Source organism: Eleutherodactylus coqui, chromosome 3, assembly GCF_035609145.1.
Source record: "Eleutherodactylus coqui strain aEleCoq1 chromosome 3, aEleCoq1.hap1, whole genome shotgun sequence".
Lineage (NCBI taxonomy): Eukaryota > Metazoa > Chordata > Amphibia > Anura > Eleutherodactylidae > Eleutherodactylus > Eleutherodactylus coqui.
The window spans coordinates 114,165,696-114,184,042 of NC_089839.1; the positions used below are offsets into that span (position 1 = coordinate 114,165,696).

Sequence of the window (18,347 nt, forward strand, 5' to 3'; positions counted from 1 at the left end):
TACAAAATACTGTGTCTAATGTGACAAACCAACACACACTGGAGGACTGTCTAATCTAAAGTTTAACCCCATAAGCACCAAGCATTATAAATTAATGGCGCTTGATCCTGGACATTAATCCCGGTTGATGGTAAAAATGTAATGCAGGATTAAAGCTCCTGCCTCCTGCAATGCAGCAATACCAGGTCGAGTTCTTGGCTGTCAGACACAGCTTAGGGCCCGGAGGAGAAGGCAGAAGTGGTTTTTTAACGGTTTTTGCCTTCCCTCTTGCCCTTCACAGAAAAAGAACCCTATAATATAAAATATAACTTTTATTTATGTAAATACAAAAAATATAAGGTCTAGGACTAACAAAAAACTAGTGACTATCCCCAGGATGGGATAATCCAAATGAGCAGCAATCCTCTATGGGATAGAAAACGAGAGGACCTAAAGAGTATACATACTGGACAATTGGGATAATAGAGTATAATCATATCTATTCTATGATTCTATCTATGATATCATAATCCCTATATGGAAAATGAGGAAAATAACAACAACCTTTGGATTATGGCAGTCCGCATAAAGAATACCTTGCTGCATAGGTAAGAAATGCTTTAATCCACTATATTGCCTATACAGACTAGTCCCTGATGATAACTCCCTATTTGCATAATAAAGAATATCTCATATTATTCCTATGATTACTAATGAGAATCACAAAATGTACCAAGTATTCTCTAATCAGCTATTCGGACAAATTTCCATTACTAGATGGATAAACTAAGTGCTATAGATGTAGCATAAAGCACTTCAGATATGGCTCACTGTAAAACTTAAATAAGTCAAATGTTCAGGAACTCATTATTCAAAGTTTCAAAGTTCTCTTAAATGAATCAAGAGTCCAAATAAAAAAAGGGGTTTGACACGTTTCATTTGGACAGCTCAAAATCATCAGGAACCATATAAGTCATGTAACCCCAATTTTGCTCATGCAGCGCAGAACCCCATCCCCCCTGCTACACAAAATAAAAAACAAAGGAGCAATAGCAGCATCAGTCCTGATGGTAGACTGACAGCTAAAGCATTTTCTTTTGCAGACTGTACACTGCTTAATGAATGCTATGTAGTGAAGAGAGAAAGCAGAAATGTCACTTCCAGTATTTGACCTGGCAATTACATGACTGACGGGTGCCCCCTGCCATGACAGAGCTATAGGGTCCTAGCAAACTCAGATTAGCTCTGTTAGTGACTATTGTCACTACAGGGGGATATTTTCCACTGTAACTGGGGCTACAATGGATGCCGCTTCTATGGAGGCTCTAGTTACAGTGGAAAAGTGTAAACTAAAAAAAAGACAATATGAACGTTGCCCAGAGTTCTTAAATGATGTCATAGAGAACATAGATGTTAAAAAATTGTTACAAAAATAAGTTAAAAAAATAACAGAATAAAATTTTAAAAATATATAAAAAATAAAATGACCCATCGCTGATGCCAACCTAAACCATCGCCATATGCGCCCTGTAATCCGAGACTCTACAAATTCTATATCAAATTGTCCAAAATAAAATGAGAAACCATTTTCCATACTTTAATTTTTTGATTTTTTTAAAATCCTTTTTTTTTTTTAGCTTTTTACCCCTAATAAAACTAAACACCAGAAAAAAAATTCTGTGGAAAAATATATAAAAAAATAGCCTTATACGTCATGGAAAAAAATACATAAATGATGTATCAACATATAGACAAATACCAGAAACTGAAAAAAAGTAAGAGATACAGTTCAGATTTACTGTATTAAGAAACCTCAGGGAAATTTTCTTAGAAAAAGCAATTTGGCTAAGCAGACAACCTTGCTTGGTGTTGCTTGAAAATAGCATCTTTTTGGCAACTTCTAATTTAAGAAAATATTGCATAAGTATATCCTACATTAGATCCATTAACAAACTGTAATTACCATCATTAATGAGGCTGGATTTAGAACATTAGTTCAGTATATAAAATATAGCTTACATGTTGTCTATGAATTTATAAGGCCAGACATCTCTCAGTTTACAATATACTACATTTACAGAAAATAACTTAGGAATAATTTATGGCTATTTAGGGAAATTAAAAAAATATGTGCAAAAAGCACAAAAAACAACTTACCGTTTTTGTTTATATCCCAGAAAACACAGGTTGGATCTCCATTTTCCTTAAAAACGAAGGGAGAGAATCAACAAGATTTTCAGCTACTGATTTTAGCTAAAATTTGAGTCATGCACTGGGATCCTGACTACTTCATATACTAGCTATGTTGTATCAGATACAGCATATACGAGAAGCTTTTCTTTTTTTTAAAAACACACAAAAATTCTACCACTTGCTTGTTTTTGTAATCTGATTTCAACAAAATTTAATTTCAGTTGGACACCAAAGGTAAACATAGTACTTACTTGATTTGTCCGATGCCTAACGGTTATCTTGACTGGATCTGTAAGGTCTCGGATAGAAATATTTCCAATGCTACATGCTACAACGTAACTATTCAGTTTCTGTTTGTTTTCATTATTCAAATGAACATCCTGTTGACACATATATTTTCAGAATTATTTTTTTACACCTTTTACAATTGTGCATCAGTAAAGGATCTGGGAATGTTTAGTTTGCAAAAAAGGCAGAGGGGAGACTTAATAGCTGTCTACAAATATCTGAAGGGCTGTCACAGTGCAGAGGGATCAGCCCTATTCTCATTTGTACAAAGAAAGACTAGAAGCAACAGAATGAAACTGAAAGAGAGGAGACACAAATTACATATTATAGATAGGGAGGGTTATCTGTCTGGGATGATTTAGTAAATCCTGCATTGAGCAGGGAGTTGGACCAGAGGACCCTTTCAACTCTACCTTTCTATGATTCTTTAATGTGTTTGACACATTTTGGCCATATCTGTTACTTGTATATCATAACAATTGATTGTTCCGTGTTTAAGTCATCTACATATACCAGTATACAATAGGTACCAAAAAAGAACTGTAATGTGTGTTCATTCTTCAGAAACCATGGTTGCAAAGATTTTTTAAAGGAATCTGTAAATATGTACATTTAACAGAACATTACTAGTGTATTTGTAGGTTAAATGCTATGAAAGAAATAGTGATGCATGACAGCCTCTTTTTAATCTAAGCTTGATACGATACTTTTAAAAAATGTTGCTGTGTAAATGAAAGTGTCTTCAAATGGGTTCAGAAAAGTTGACACTTTAAAGGGTTTGTCCTACTTCTAGCTGTTTTGCCACAGGAAGCAGACACCTTTGTACATTGTGCAGTGGCACAAGTAGGGCCATTTACTTCAATAGAACTCAGCTTGCAGTACCAGCCTGAGCCACTGCACAATATATGGAGCTGTCTGCTTCCTGCAGCGAAACATCTAGAAGTGAAACAATTCCTTTAAGACCTGAGAACAGATCAAGGAAGTGAAAGGAAGAAAACATCTACATACAAATACACACTGCACTAAATTCTTTGCTGTTCAAATGGGAAACACTTGTTACCTTATAACCCTATGTCCTGTTTATAGTATGAGAAGAATTTGTTTTTTTTTCTGAGACTTTGTTCAGAATTCCTTATTAATTACAGGGCAGCTCACAAGTGGATGTGAAATGGGTAAAACCTCACTGCTTCCTTAACATAATGATAATGATATCCCAAGCTGTAACTGTGTTTACAATGCTTGACGACAACATATTATAACAGTGTTAGATCACTTCCTAAATAGAAATGGCTTGAATCTCTTATCTTATTGGCAATGGAAGAGCACTGGATTGTTAAGTGAGGGAAACAAATATTTATACTGACAATTACAGATGCTTAAAGCTTGCTTATTGTGCTAAGATTTGTCACAACTTTATTATCTAAGTATACTATGAACATTAAATTGAAAAAAATAATACTGGAGGCATGCAATAGCAAAATCACATTCAATTCAATTCGACTTTTATGACCATATGTAGAGGAATCCTTAAAGGGGTTATCCAACTTTGTAAAATTGATGGCCTATCAACCTGCTACATTGCAGAGCAGGAGCTTTAATCCCATGCCATATTGTTACTAATGCCTGGGATTAAAGCTGTAAATTTACTGTGCTTGATCCTTAGGGGGCTAATGTCCTAGTTCAAGTGTTCTAGAAAATGTAATGAGCGGATGAGGGAGATTATGATAGTTTTTGACAGTTCACTGAGCCAACAATACTTCTTGACATATGTAAAAGGAGAGAAGTATTATTAATAACTGCCACCTTCTATTAACTAGGATGGCTAGTTTAAAGGGACCAATGACTCCATGCAAATCAGGCCTTCCCCAACTTTCTAAATTAAATTTCCAAACTATTACTGGTACATTATTGTAAATATCTATTTAGATTAACAGTTACTTGCCTGAAAAAGTCCAGCTTTGCTAAAGAAGGTGAACTGAGCTCTTGACACTGTATAGAAATCACCTTGACTTAAATTAGATAAAAGGCTGGATGGAAGAACAACAGAAGCCAATGGATTGTCCTGACTTTTCTTCATGTCAATCTGATGAAGAATTACATTGACGTAAACAACACATATAGGAAAGCTCCTTATGTCACAGTATTCTTTGCAAGTTCCTATATACATAGTTTTTGTAATAGTAGTAAATTGCTACATTTTCCTAAAGGGAATAGAACAGTCTCTTGTAATATCATACACTTGTTCTCAAATCCTTTCCCTCTAAGTCATGTACTGAGGATTTCCTTATTGCAGAAGTTTCAAATGGATTTATTCACAGAATATCAAAAAATTGCATAAGTTCTCCCACACTGACCCACAATCAATAATGAAAAATTAAAATAGATTTTTCTATCTGTATTTTCCAATAGTTATGGTTTACTATACCTCAAAATCAGAACTGTTAGTTTGAGCTCCAACACTGAAGGATGAGCCATTGTATGAGGTAGCATTTACTTTGGAAACTCCCAAACACAAATTACGTGACACAATGCTGACAGACGATCCTGAGAACTGAATCTTTAAAGCCAAAGCTTCTATTGTTTTTAGCGCTCTGAAATAAACACAATAACGAAAGAAATAAGGCTTAAGGAAAATATTGCATAATTAACATTCACTAACATCCCTTGATATTTCGACAATTTCCTCACTCGTTTTTTGGTAACATTGAGTAGTACAATAAATATATTGTATTACATGTATATCTATTGTGTACTTTTTATTTGTATAAACTGCATGGTTCAGATAGGAACAGCTCGTTGACAGATAGATGAGAGAATAGGAAATATGACTTACTCAGAAGAGGATTTTGCTAGAACATTGTCTGAACTGTTTAAGATATTGGAAAACACATTTACAACAGTTGAGCCGAGTTCAGCACTGATATCAGCATCATTCACTAATTTTTTCAGTGTTTGTACTACATCATCAACTTTCTCCTGCGTCAGCTCCTGGCCACTCCCAGTAAGGTTTAATAATTGATTAGCCAAATCTTCAGCATTTTCTGTAAAATTACACAGTGCTTATTACATCCAGTTTCAGTAAAGGGCTTTTAATATCACATTTTTAATGTATGTTTTGCATATACATAAAATGTACATGAATAAAATGAATACAATTTTAACCATACATGTACATTTTTTCCATATTTGTTACAGATAAAACCATACATTTCCATACATTTGTGTCCAATTTTAAATGTTAAAAAATATACTTTTTTCACTTAAAAGTGTTTTAAAGAAAGTTTTGTAGTTGAGAACAAAATGAGCATACATTAAACATATGCAAACGTAAAGCTTTATGTTTCCTATTGACTGTGATATCTTTTAAAAAATGTATACATTGAGCATCCTTTTTTATAGCAGATGGAATTCAGCACCAATCCAAAAATTATACATCAATCTTTTACTGAAAGTCGCATCAAGAGTAAAATGTTCACACGAATAAAAAATTTTAGTGACGCGTTTCGGCTAACACAGAGCCGAACTCATAGCTTACATTGCTGTAACAAATGTAAACATTAAATAGACAACCAAAGATATGACCTGAGTATGTATGCATAAATATTTCACCAAAATGTACAAATTCAACGTGGACATTTCTGCATCAAAAAGGGGCATGCATTCCGCACCCTTTAAAATCGCAAGATTAAATTCTGCAGCGGAAAAACTATCTGCTGTGGAATTATGGAGGTTTTGTGGAATTATTGTTGTGGATTTCTAACATACAAAGATGTAATTCTGCAATTAAAGTCTTCGTGAAAGAAAGAAACATTCCACATGATGTTTCCCAGAATGCATTTCTCAGTTAAAAATGCAACAAAATCTGCACTATAATTGACAAAATCCGTATTTTCATTGAAATTATCCAGGTGTATTCACAAGTGGTAAATTGTGGCACAGGTCTCCACCTTTAATATAATTCAGGTCCAACATGATGCTAAATAGCTTCTTGTTATATACTGCATTTATAGTTATTGAAGCTCCAATTTTCTTAAAAAGAGTTCTAAAATCACATGCTTAGACATGTAAAAAATAAAATTTTGGTAGCCTCCAGCCACCACTATGACTTAATGCATAAGGCCAGACTAACATGGCAATATCAGAATTTGTAAGCCAAAACCAGGAGTGGGTTCAAAGCACGGACAAAGTTTCCAGCCTCATTCACACGAGCCTGTTTATGTGTCTACATACGCGCGTACAAAACCACACATCTATTTATAATCATTGCTTCCCTATGCTGTGTTCACATATTCGTGTTTTACAGCCGTGCAAATGCACGTGCCTGCAAAACATAGGACATGCATGCACACATGGGTCTGTGCTGCGTGTCAATATTTCCCACGGGGAATTGTTCAGTGACAGTAAAAGATCGCGATGTTCTCCCATTGAAAGCAATGGTCTGCTGGCAACCCCTGCAGTGATTTTCGGGGAAGAGCTTTAAATATAAACCCTTGCCTGAAAATCTTGCCTCATTTGTGTGATTTCAATGAATGGCTGGGCACTTCCTGTGATTGGCTGAGCGCTGTGACCAATCACAGGCAGCGCTCAGCTCTCAATCAATGAACAGCTGAGCGCTGCCTGTGATAGGCTGAGTGCTCAGCCAAGCACATACAGCCCTTTCAGCAGGCAGGGATTTTAAATCCCCGCCTGCTGGAAGAACTTCACTACACTGCTGGGGACCCAAGCGGCTAGACGTGCCTGAGCCCCGATAGTAACGGAGAGGTAAGTATACGTTTTTTTTATTTTTTATATTACCCAGGGGTGATGTTCAAGGAAGGGCTTATATTTAAAGCACTTCCCCGAAAATTACTGCGAGGGTTGCCGCAGCCCACTGCTTTCAATGGGGCCGCCGGCAGTAGGCGCATGCGTTTTTGTGCGCACTGATATATGCACATAAACACGGTTGTGTTATGGTTTATCTGGTTATGGTTTATAAATATTAATACAAAATACTAATACTACCATGTGAACGTCGCCTTAGGGTACAAGAACATGGAAAAATTCTGCCATGCATTTGCAGTTGATTCCGTGGCAGAAATCTGAGGCTGAGTTTGGATTTCTGCTGAGGATCTGCAAGTTGCAAAGTTTATATGCAAAATAAGCTTCTAAACTCCTTCTTCTAATGTCTATGTGAGAAGGAAAATTGGAGCAATTATTATATCTGTGTTTAGTTTTTCTGTGTTTTATATACTTATTGAAACTGTTGTATTTCTTACCTGTACAATTCTTCACATCTGGCTCTATCCAATATGAAGTATAATTAGGTTGACCTAAATAGCTGCAAAGAATAAAATTACTATTTGGGTAGTATAGCATACATACATAAATAAGGCAAAATGTATTTTTTTTTCAGATTTACTAAAACAGGTAACAAGGAGCTAAAATATCTTTATTTTAAGGAGTTGTCTAATCAGTGAAAAACAATTTCAATATTAGCAGACAGATTAAACCACCTGGTACCCATCTGATAGCTTGGTCACCTGGACGTTGGTAGATGGGCCAATATGATTTGATTAAATTATATACCAAGAACCTTATTTAATGTGGTTAGAGTATTGATTATAGGTATGATAGTAAAATTATTTTGAGTGCTGTTTAGAGATGAGCGAACGTACTCGTCCGAGCTTGATGTTCGTGCGAATATTAGGGTGTTCGGGATGCTCATTACTCGTAACGAGTACCACGCGGTATTCCGGTTACTTTCAGTTTCCTCTCTGAGACGTTAGCGCGCTTTTCTGGCCAATTGAAAGACAGGGAAGGCATTACAACTTCCCCCTGTGACGTTCAAGCCCTATACCACCCCCCTGCTGTGAGTGGCTGGGGCGATCAGATGTCACCCGAGTATAAAAATCGGCCCCTCCCGTGGCTCGGCTCAGATGCCTTGTGAGTTAGCTGAGGGACAGTGGTATCGTGCTGGAGCTGCTGTAGGGAGAGCGTTAGGAGTTAGTGTAGGCTTCAAGAACCCCAACGGTCCTTCTCAGGGCCACATCTAATAGTGTGCAGTACTGTGTTAGCACTGTATTTTTTATTTTTTTTTCAAAATTGGATCTGCAGAGCATTGCGCCCTGCAATAGGGACAGAAGTGGTGGTTAGGCAGGGAGAGTGTTAGGAGTTAGTGTAGGCTTCAAGAACCCCAACGGTCCTTTCTAGGGCCACATCTATCCGTGTGCAGTACTGTCCAGGCTGCTGTTAGCAGTGTTGCATATTTTTTTTTTTCTCAAAACCAGCTGTGCAGACCATTGCACCCGGCATTAATACTACAGGGATAGAATTGTGTAGGCAGGGCCAGAAGACATACATTATTCATTGAATAGACGCAGTGTGGCTTGTCCTTTGAAAAACAAGGGAAAAAATTCTATTTCGCCTGCCTCTGACAGTCCTCAGGGCTCTGGGTACGTGTGTGCTGCGTGCAGAACGTTAAAAAAAATCAGACGCAGCCAGCTACGTTTTACTGCAGGCTTGCGCCAATTTTTTTCCTGCATGGGAAATCCCTGATCTGCTGGAACCAATAACTTTGCATCACTGCAGTTCTCTGACACATTTGCAGGGCCACAACACAGTTATTAAACTTAGTAGTATTCATTGAATACACGCAGTGTGGCTTGTCCTTTGAAAAACTAGGGAAAAAAATTCTATTTTGGCTGCAGGCTTGCGCCAATTTCTTTCCTGGCTTGGAAATCACTGGTAATACAGCATGCTGAGGGGTAGGGGTAGGCCGAGAGGACGTGGACGCGGCCGAGGACGCGCAGGCCCAAGTGAGGGTGTGGGCACAGGCCGAGCTCCTGATCCAGGTGTGTCGCAGCCGACTGCTGCTCGATTAGGAGAGAGGCACGTTTCTGGCGTCCCCACGTTCATTGCCCAATTAATGGGTCCAGCGGGAGACCTTTATTAGAAAATGAGCAGTGTGAGCAGGTCCTGTCGTGGATGGCAGAAAGTGCTTCGAGCAAGCTATCATCCACCCAGAGTTCTGCGCCGTCCAGTGCTGCAAATCCGAATCCTCTGTCTGCTGCTCCTCCTTCCTCCCAGCCTCCTCACTCCACTACAATGACACATGCTCAGGAGCGGGAAGACTCCCAGGAACTGTTCTCGGGCCCCTGCTCAGATTGGGCAGCAGTGGTTCCTCTCCCACCAGATGAGTTTATCGTCACTGATGCACAACCATTGGAAAGTTCCCGGGGTCCGGGGGATGAGGCTGGGGACTTCCGGCAACTGTCTCAAGACCTTTCAGTGGGTGAGGAGGACGATGACGATGAGACACAGTTGTCTTGCAGTGAGGTAGTAGTAAGGGCAGTAAGTCCGAGGGAGGAGCGCACAGAGGATTCGGAGGAAGAGCAGCAGGACGATGAGGTGACTGACCCCACCTGGTGTGCAACGCCTACACAGGACAGGTCTTCAGAGGGGGAGGCACGGGCAGCAGCAGGGCAGGTTGCAAGAGGCAGTGCGGTGTCCAGGGGTAGAGGCAGGGCCAGACCAAATAATCCACCAACTGTTTCCCAAAGCACACCCTCGCGCCATGCCACCCTGCAGAGGCCGAGGTGCTCTAAGGTCTGGCAGTTTTTCACCGAGACACCTGACGACCGACGAACAGTGGTGTGCAACCTTTGTCGCACCAAGATCAGCCGGGGAGCCACCACCAACAGCCTTACCACCACCAGCATGCGCAGACATATGATGGCCAAGCACCCCACAAGGTGGGACGAAGGCCGTTCACCGCCTCCGGTTTGCACCGCTGCCTGTCCCCCTGTGCCCCAACCTGCCACTGAGATCCAACCCCCCTCTCAGGACACAGGCACTACCGTCTCATGGCCTGCACCCACACCCTCACCTCCGCTGTCCTCTGCCCCATCCACCAATGTCTCGCACCGCACAGTCCAGCCGTCGCTAGCGCAAGTGTTGGAGCGCAAGCGCAAGTACGCCGCCACGCACCCGCACGCTCAATCGTTAACCGTCCACATAGCCAAATTTATCAGCCTTGAGATGCTGCCGTATAGGGTTGTGGAAACGGAGGCTTTCAAAGCTATGATGGCGGCGGCGGCCCCGCGCTACTCAGTTCCCAGTCGCCACTACTTTTCCCGATGTGCCGTCCCAGCCCTGCACGACCACGTCTCCCGCAACATTGTACGCGCCCTCACCAATGCGGTTAGCGGCAAGGTCCACTTAACTACGGACACGTGGACAAGCACAGGCGGGCAGGGCCACTACATCTCCCTGACGGCACATTGGGTGAATTTAGTGGAGGCTGGGACAGAGTCAGAGCCTGGGACCGCTCACGTCCTACCCACCCCCAGAATTGCGGGCCCAAGCTCGGTGGTGGTATGTTCGGCGGTGTATGCTTCTTCCACTAAAGCACCCTCCTCCTCCTCCTCCTCCTCAACCTCTGTCTCGCAATCTAGATGTGTCAGCAGCAGCAGGACGTCGCCAGCAGTCGGTGTCGCGCGGCGTGGCAGCACAGCGGTGGGCAAGCGTCAGCAGCCGTGCTGAAACTACTCAGCTTAGGAAATAGGAGGCACATGGCCCACGAACTGCTGCAGGGTCTGACAGAGCAGACCGACCGTTGGCTTGCGCCGCTGAGCCTCCAACCGGGCATGGTCGTGTGTGACAAGGGCCGTAACCTGGTGGCGGCTCTGCAGCTCGGCAGCCTCACGCACGTGCCATGCCTGGCCCACGTCTTTAATTTGGTGGTTCAGCGCTTTCTGAAAAAGCTACCCACGCTTGTCAGACCTGCTCGTAAAGGTGCGCCGGCTCTGCGCACATTTCCGCAAGTCCCACACGAACGCTGCCACCCTGCGCACCCTGCAACATCGGTTTAATCTGCCAGTGCACCGACTGCTGTGCGACGTGCCCACACGGTGGAACTCTACGCTCCACATGTTGGCTAGGCTCTATGAGCAGCGTAGAGCTATAGTGGAATACCAACTGCAACATGGGCGGCGCAGTGGGAGTCAGCCTCCTCAATTCTTTTCAGAAGAGTGGGCCTGGTTGGCAGACATCTGCCAGGTCCTTCGAAACTTTGAGCAGTCTACCCAGGTGGTGAGCGGCGATGCTGCAATCATTAGCGTCACCATTCCTCTGCTATGCAGCCGCTTTGCGCTCGGAAACAGAGCCGGGGGAAGACAGTATGTCGCTGGATAGTCAGAGCACCCTCCTGTCTATATCTCAGCGCGTTCAGGAGGAGGAGGAGGAGCATGAGGAGGATGAGGAGGAGGGGGAAGAGACAGCTTGGCCCACTGCTGACGGTACCCATGCTGCTTGCCTGTCATCATTTCAGCGTGTATGGCCTGAGGAGGAGGAGGAGGAGGAGGAGGAGGAGGAGGATCCTGAAAGTGATCTTCCTAGTGCGGACAGCCATGTGTTGCGTACAGGTACCCTGGCACACATGGCTGACTTCATGTTAGGATGCCTTTCTCGTGACCCTCGCGTTACACGCATTCTGGCCACTACGGATTACTGGGTGTACACACTGCTCGACCCACGCTATAAGGAGAACCTTCCCACTCTCATTCCCGAAGAGGAAAGGGGTTCGAGAGTGTTGCTATACCACAGGACCCTGGCGGACAAGCTGATGGTAAAATTCCCATCCGACAGCGCTAGTGGCAGAAGGCGCAGTTCCGAGGGCCAGGTAGCAGGGGAGGTGCGTAGATCGAGCAGCATGTACAGCCCAGGCAGTGCAACAGTCTTTAAGGGCCTGGACAGCTTTATGGCTCCCCAGCAAGACTGTGTCACCGCTCCCCAGTCAAGGCTGAGTCGGCGGGAGCACTGTAAAAGGATGGTGAGGGAGTACGTAGCCGATCGCACGACCGTCCTCCGTGACGCCTCTGCCACCTACAACTACTGGGTGTCGAAGCTGGACACGTGGCCTGAACTAGCGCTGTATGCCCTGGAGGTGCTTGCTTGTCCTGCGGCTAGCGTCTTGTCGGAAAGGGTGTTTAGTGCGGCTGGGGGAATCATCACAGATAAGCGTACCCGCCTGTCAACCGATAGTGCCAACAGGCTAACACTCATCAAGATGAACAAAGCCTGGATTTCCCCAGACTTCTCTTCTCCACCAGCGGACAGCAGCGATACGTAAGCAATACGTAGGCTGCACCCGCGGATGGAAGCTACGTTCTCTCTCACCATCCAAAACGGGGACATTTCTGCTTCATCAATCTGTGTCTAATATTCCTCCTCCTCCTCCTGCTCCTCCTCCTGAAACCTCACGTAATCACGCTGAACGGGCAATTTTTCTTAGGGCCACAAGGCTCACTCATATAATTTTTCTAAAAAATTTTTATACGTTTCAATGCTCTTAAGTGTTGGAACTTTAACTTGAACCAATTTTTCGTTAAACTGGGCCGCCTCCAGGCCTAGTTACCACTTAAGCCACATTAACCAAAGCGATTAATGGGTTTCACCTGCCATCTTGGTTGGGCATGGCCAATTTTTACTGAGGTACATTAGTACTGTTGGTACACCAATGTTTTGGGGCCCTCACCTACAGTGTAATCATAGCAATTTGTATGTTCTTCGCCTGCACTCATGGTACAGAAGTGTGTGTGGGGTTGGCCTACACTTTAGCTACATAAATGTAACTTGGGCCTTTGCTATACTGCAGCTACTGAAATGGAACTAAGACTGCGCTCCCACTATACTGCTGCTTCGGAATTGTTCCTGGGGCCTGTGTAGGCTGCTACAATGACTTAAATGGAACTAAGACTATGCTCCTCCTATACTGCTGCTTCGGAATTGTTCCTGGGGCCTGTGTAGGCTGCTACTATTACTGAAATGGAACTAAGACTGTGCTCCCCCTATAATGCTGCTAGTGATATGTTAGTGGGGCCTGTCGCTAATGCTACGGCTGAAATGTTACTAATTCTGGGCTCTGCCTATACCGCTGCTAATGGTATGTCTCTGGGGTGTGGAAACAGAGGCTTCCCAAAGACATGATGGCGGCGAGGCCATTTCCCACCAACGCTGTTACTGTTAAGGTGCATATAACCACGGACACGTGGAGAGGACACGTAGTGCCTCCAAAACATCCCCCGCCACGGCCCACTTAATCCTGGCCACATTCCGAAAACCAACAAAATAAAACCGCGCTACTAGGTCCGCAGTCACCACCACATTACCACCAACGCGGTTACTGTTAAGGTACATATTACCAGTCTGACTGGGGCATGCAGTGTTGGCCGGAGCCCACCTGCATTAAGCACGACATTACTTCCTCAGCTGTGTTGGGCAATGCAATGGGATATTTCTATGTACCGCCGGTGGCTTCCTGGCACCCACCCATGCTGTGGGTGCACAGGGAATTATAAATGCATCTGTTTCCACTTGTAAAGAACCCCAGTCTGACTGGGGCATGCAGTGTGGGCCGAAGCCCACCTGCATTAAGCACGACATTACTACCTCAGCTGTGTTGGGCAATGCAATGGGATATTTTTGTGTATCGCCGGTGGGTTCCAGGGAGCCACCCATGCTGTCGGTCGACAGGGACTTCACAATAGGGAGTTGTACCTGCCTGTGTCTATGAATTAAAAAGCCCGGTCTGACTGGGGCATGCAGAGACACCTTGACAGAATGAATAGTGTGTGGCACATAGGTTCCCCATTGCTATGCCCACGTGTGCAGCTCCTGATGGCGGTGGCACAGGATTCTATTTCTCATTGCTTCTGTACAGCATTGTGGGCTATCGCCCCGCCCCTTTTAAAGAGGGTCGCTGCCTAGCCGTGCCAACCCTCTGCAGTGTGTGCCTGCGGTTCCTCCTCATGGCAGACGCACTTCTAAATAGACATGAGGGTGGTGTGGCATGAGGGCAGCTGAAGGCTGCGCAGGGACACTTTGGTGTGCGCTGTGGGAGGGAGAGGGGGCGGTTGGGCAGCATGTAACCCAGGAGAAGTGGCAGTGGAGTGTCATGCAGGCAGTGATTGTGCTTTGTTGGAGGTAGTGTGGTGCTTAGCAAAGGTATGCCATGCTAATGAGGGCTTTTCAGAAGTAAAAGTTGTTGGGAGGGGGGGGGGCCCCACTCTTGCCGCTATTGTGGCTTAATAATGGGACCTGTGAACTTGAGATGCAGCCCAACATGTAGCCCCTCGCCTGCCCTATCCGTTGCTGTGTCGTTCCCATCACTTTCTTGAATTGCCCAGATTTTCACACAAGGAAACCTTAGCGAGCATCGGCGAAATACAAAAATGCTCGGGTCGCCCATTGACTTCAATGGGGTTTGTTACTCGAAACGAACCCTCGAGCATCGCGAAAAGTTCGTCCCGAGTAACGAGCACCCGAGCATTTTGGTGCTCGCTCATCGCTAGTGCTGTTGCCACTTTTTGGTTTCTGCTTCTACTGAATGTTGCAGTCATGTTTTAATGTGCACCTATGGATTTCTATTGGGAAGTGCTGACCTATTTTTTTTTTTGTACGAACTATTTCAATATGTCACACCTAGGATGATTCCATTCCCAGCATCCCTAATAAACACCTGATCTCTATTCTTGCTTAAAGAAATGACTCCCAAACAGGGGAACCTCTTCTATGACATCCATATGTCCTAGCATGAATCTCCACCTTGAATCCACTTTATAAATCATATAACATAATTTCACCAAAAGTATTTCCCTAATAAATTATTAGCACAATTCACCTTTTAAAGTCGAAGAATTCAAATAATAACTACCCAATAGCTTAAAATTTCATGCCACTGCCATGTTTGCATCTATAAGGTATGCAATGATTTACTGTAGACCAGTGGTGGCGAACCTATGGCACGTGTGCCAGAGGCGGCACACAGAGCCCTCCCTGCTGGCACGCGCCGCCATCGGCCGCTCACCACCTTAGTGAATGCCTGCAGGGGCCGGGCTCCCCTGCTGACATTCATTCAGCGCTGCTTTCTGTGCTGATCCCGGCGCACACTGTGAGTCAGTGTGCAGCTAGGATCCTTCTCCCCCCTCTTCCGATGTCTCCTTCTTTGGTTCCGCAAGAGCAGGGGGAGAAGGCATCCAACAGCAGCACACTGCCTTCAGTATGCACCTGGGATCAGGCAGGAGAGGAGCGGCGCTCCCGCGAGGAGGAGGGGTAAGTATGTGGGACAGGGGGCGGGCATTTTGACAGCTGGGAGAATCACTGGGGGGGAGGGGAGGCATTCTGACTGCTGGGAAAATCGCTGGGGGGGGGGAGGGGAGGCATTCTGACTACTGGGAAAATCGCTGGGGGGGAGGGGAGGCATTCTGACTGCTGGGAAAATCACTGGGGGGGGGGGGGAGGGGGGCATTCTGACTGCTGGGAAAATCGCTGGGGGGGAGGGTGGGCATTCTGATTGCTGGGAAAATCGCTGGGGGGGGAGGGGGCATTCTGACTGCTGGGAAAATCGCTGGGGGGGAGAGGGGCATTCTGACTGCTGGGAAATTGCTGGGGGGGGGCATTCTGACTGCTGGGAAAATAGCTGGGGGGGCATTCTGACTGCTGGGAAAATAGCTGGGGGGGCATTCTGACTGCTGGGAAAATCGCTGGGGGGGAGGGGGGGCATTCTGACTGCTGGGAAAATCGCTGTGGGGGGGGCATTCTGACTGCTGGGAGAATCGCTGGGGGAAGGGGAAGCATTATGACTGCTGGGAGAATCGCTGGGGGGGAGGGGAAGCATTATGACTGCTGGGAGAATCGCTAGCGGGGGAGGGGAGGCAATGACTGCTGGGAGAATTGCTGGGGGGGAGGGGAAGCATTATGACTGCTGGGAGAATCGCTGAGGGGAGGGGAGGCATTATGACTGCTGGGAGAATCGCTAGCGGGGGAGGGGAGGCATGACTGCTGGGAGAATCGCTGGGGGGGAGGCATTAGGACTGCTGAGGGAACCGCTGGGGGGAAAGGCATTAGGACTGCTGGGGGAACCGCTGGGGGGGAGGCATTATGACTGCTGGGGGAACCGCTGGGGGGGGGGAGGCATTATGACTGCTGGGGGCATTATGACTGCTGGGGGACCGCTGGGGGAGGGGAGGCAATGACTGCTGGGAGAATTGCTGGGGGGGAGGGGAAGCATTATGACTGCTGGGAGAATCGCTGGGGGGGGGAGGCATTATGACTGCTGGGAGAATCGCTGAGGGGAGGGGAGGCATTATGACTGCTGGGAGAATCGCTAGCGGGGGAGGGGAGGCATGACTGCTGGGAGAATCGCTGGGGGGGAGGCATTAGGACTGCTGAGGGAACCGCTGGGGGGAAAGGCATTAGGACTGCTGGGGGAACCGCTGGGGGGGAGGCATTATGACTGCTGGGGGAACCGCTGGGGGGGGGGAGGCATTATGACTGCTGGGGGCATTATGACTGCTGGGGGACCGCTGGGGGAGGGGGGCGCATTATGATTGCTGGGGGAACCGCTTGAGGGGAGGGGGGCATTATTGCTGGCAGACAGCTGGGGGTGGCATTGTGACTGCTGGTGGACCACTGGGGGGGGGTAATATGACTGCTGTGGGAACCGCTGGGGGGGAAGCGGGCATTATTACTGCTGGGGGACCGCTGGGGTATGTCACTATTAGCACTGAGGGGGGTCACTATTATCGCTAGGAGGGCCACTATTACCACTGGGGTGTGTTTACATGCGGCAGAAACTGGCAGGGCTGTATCAAAATAGACAGGGTGCAGATTTTGACAACTTTTTGGATGCGGAAATGCTGCAGAATTTTCCACATCCAAAAAGCAGTCAGAATCTGCACCCTGTCTATTTTGAAGCAGCCCTGTCCTTTTTAGAACGACAGGGGTAAAATCATGTCGTGATAAGCCCCGCCCCCTGACGTGTTGGCACTTTGCGATACATAAGTTGGTTTTGCGTTGCAGTTTGGGCATTCGGTCTCTAAAAGGTTCGCCATCACTGCTGTAGATTATATAATCTAACTTGTCCTCATGCCAGTGGAGCTGACTGTATAGTTTGTCAGCAAGGACTTACTATGACTCAATGAGTGCTATGTAGTCTAAAGAGAAAGTGGAAGTGGTACTTCCGTTATTCCACCCAGGAATCATATGACCACCGGGTGCCCTCTGCCAAGGGTATCTCTGTCAGTGACTATTATCACTACAGGGGAATGTTTTCCCTTGTGACTGGGGCTCTTATGAATACCCCAGTAACAGTACAAAAGTGTAAATAAAAAAGCAAAAAGACAATGTTAATGACCTCCATATGTCTTATATGATTTTGTGGGGAACATAGATGTTAAAAATAAGTTTAAAAAAATTACAGAGAAGAATGATGTTTGCCCATTGAATTCAATGGAGCCGGCAATACAGCCGACTCCATTGAAAGCAATGGGCTGCCGGCGATCGCAGGATGTATTGTCGGGAAGGGCTTAAATATATAAGCCCTTCCCTGCAATTCATCCATAAATGTGTAAAAATAAAAAAAATATATATACTCACCTTGTCCCGGCAGACAGAGTTCAGCCAGCAGTGGGTGTGAGTAGGTGTGAGTGAGAGCTGCCCCTGATTGGCTCAGCGCTGAACCAATCAGAGGCAGCTCTCACTCACACCCATTCATGAAGCCCTTCCCGACAATTCATCCCGCGATCACCGGCAGCCCATTGCTTTCAATGGAGCTGGCTGTATTGCCGGCTCCATTGAATTCAATGGGCTAACATCGTTCTGCCGGGACCAGGTGAGTATATTTTTATTTTTTAAATTTTTACACATTTCTGGATGAATTGCAGGGAAGGGCTTATATATTTAAGCCCGTCCTGACAATTCATCCCGCGATGAATTTTTTCGGGCGATTTTTCTGCCCCGGTCACGCGATTTGCGCACCCGTCATGCGATCCGCCAATCGCAGCAAAAAACGCCCGTGTGACTAAGGCCTGACTTGGCATCCAGTAGATTCATTGCAGCCTAGCACCTAC

General features: G+C 45.5%; 1 protein-coding gene across 5 annotated transcripts in view; it reads right to left on the reverse strand.

The window, feature by feature from the left end:
- ADGRG6 (adhesion G protein-coupled receptor G6) overlaps positions 1-18,347 on the reverse strand; it is a 192,144-nt gene that overhangs the window by 35,599 nt on the left and 138,198 nt on the right. For all 5 annotated transcript variants that reach the window (XM_066595973.1, XM_066595974.1, XM_066595971.1 and 2 more), the window contains 6 exons: positions 7,716-7,777; positions 5,294-5,501; positions 4,886-5,051; positions 4,403-4,543; positions 2,424-2,552; positions 2,137-2,182 (listed from right to left, as the gene is read on the reverse strand). In XM_066595973.1, coding sequence (XP_066452070.1) covers positions 2,137-2,182; positions 2,424-2,552; positions 4,403-4,543; positions 4,886-5,051; positions 5,294-5,501; positions 7,716-7,777 — 752 coding nt within the window. The remainder of the gene's footprint in view (positions 1-2,136; positions 2,183-2,423; positions 2,553-4,402; positions 4,544-4,885; positions 5,052-5,293; positions 5,502-7,715; positions 7,778-18,347) is intronic.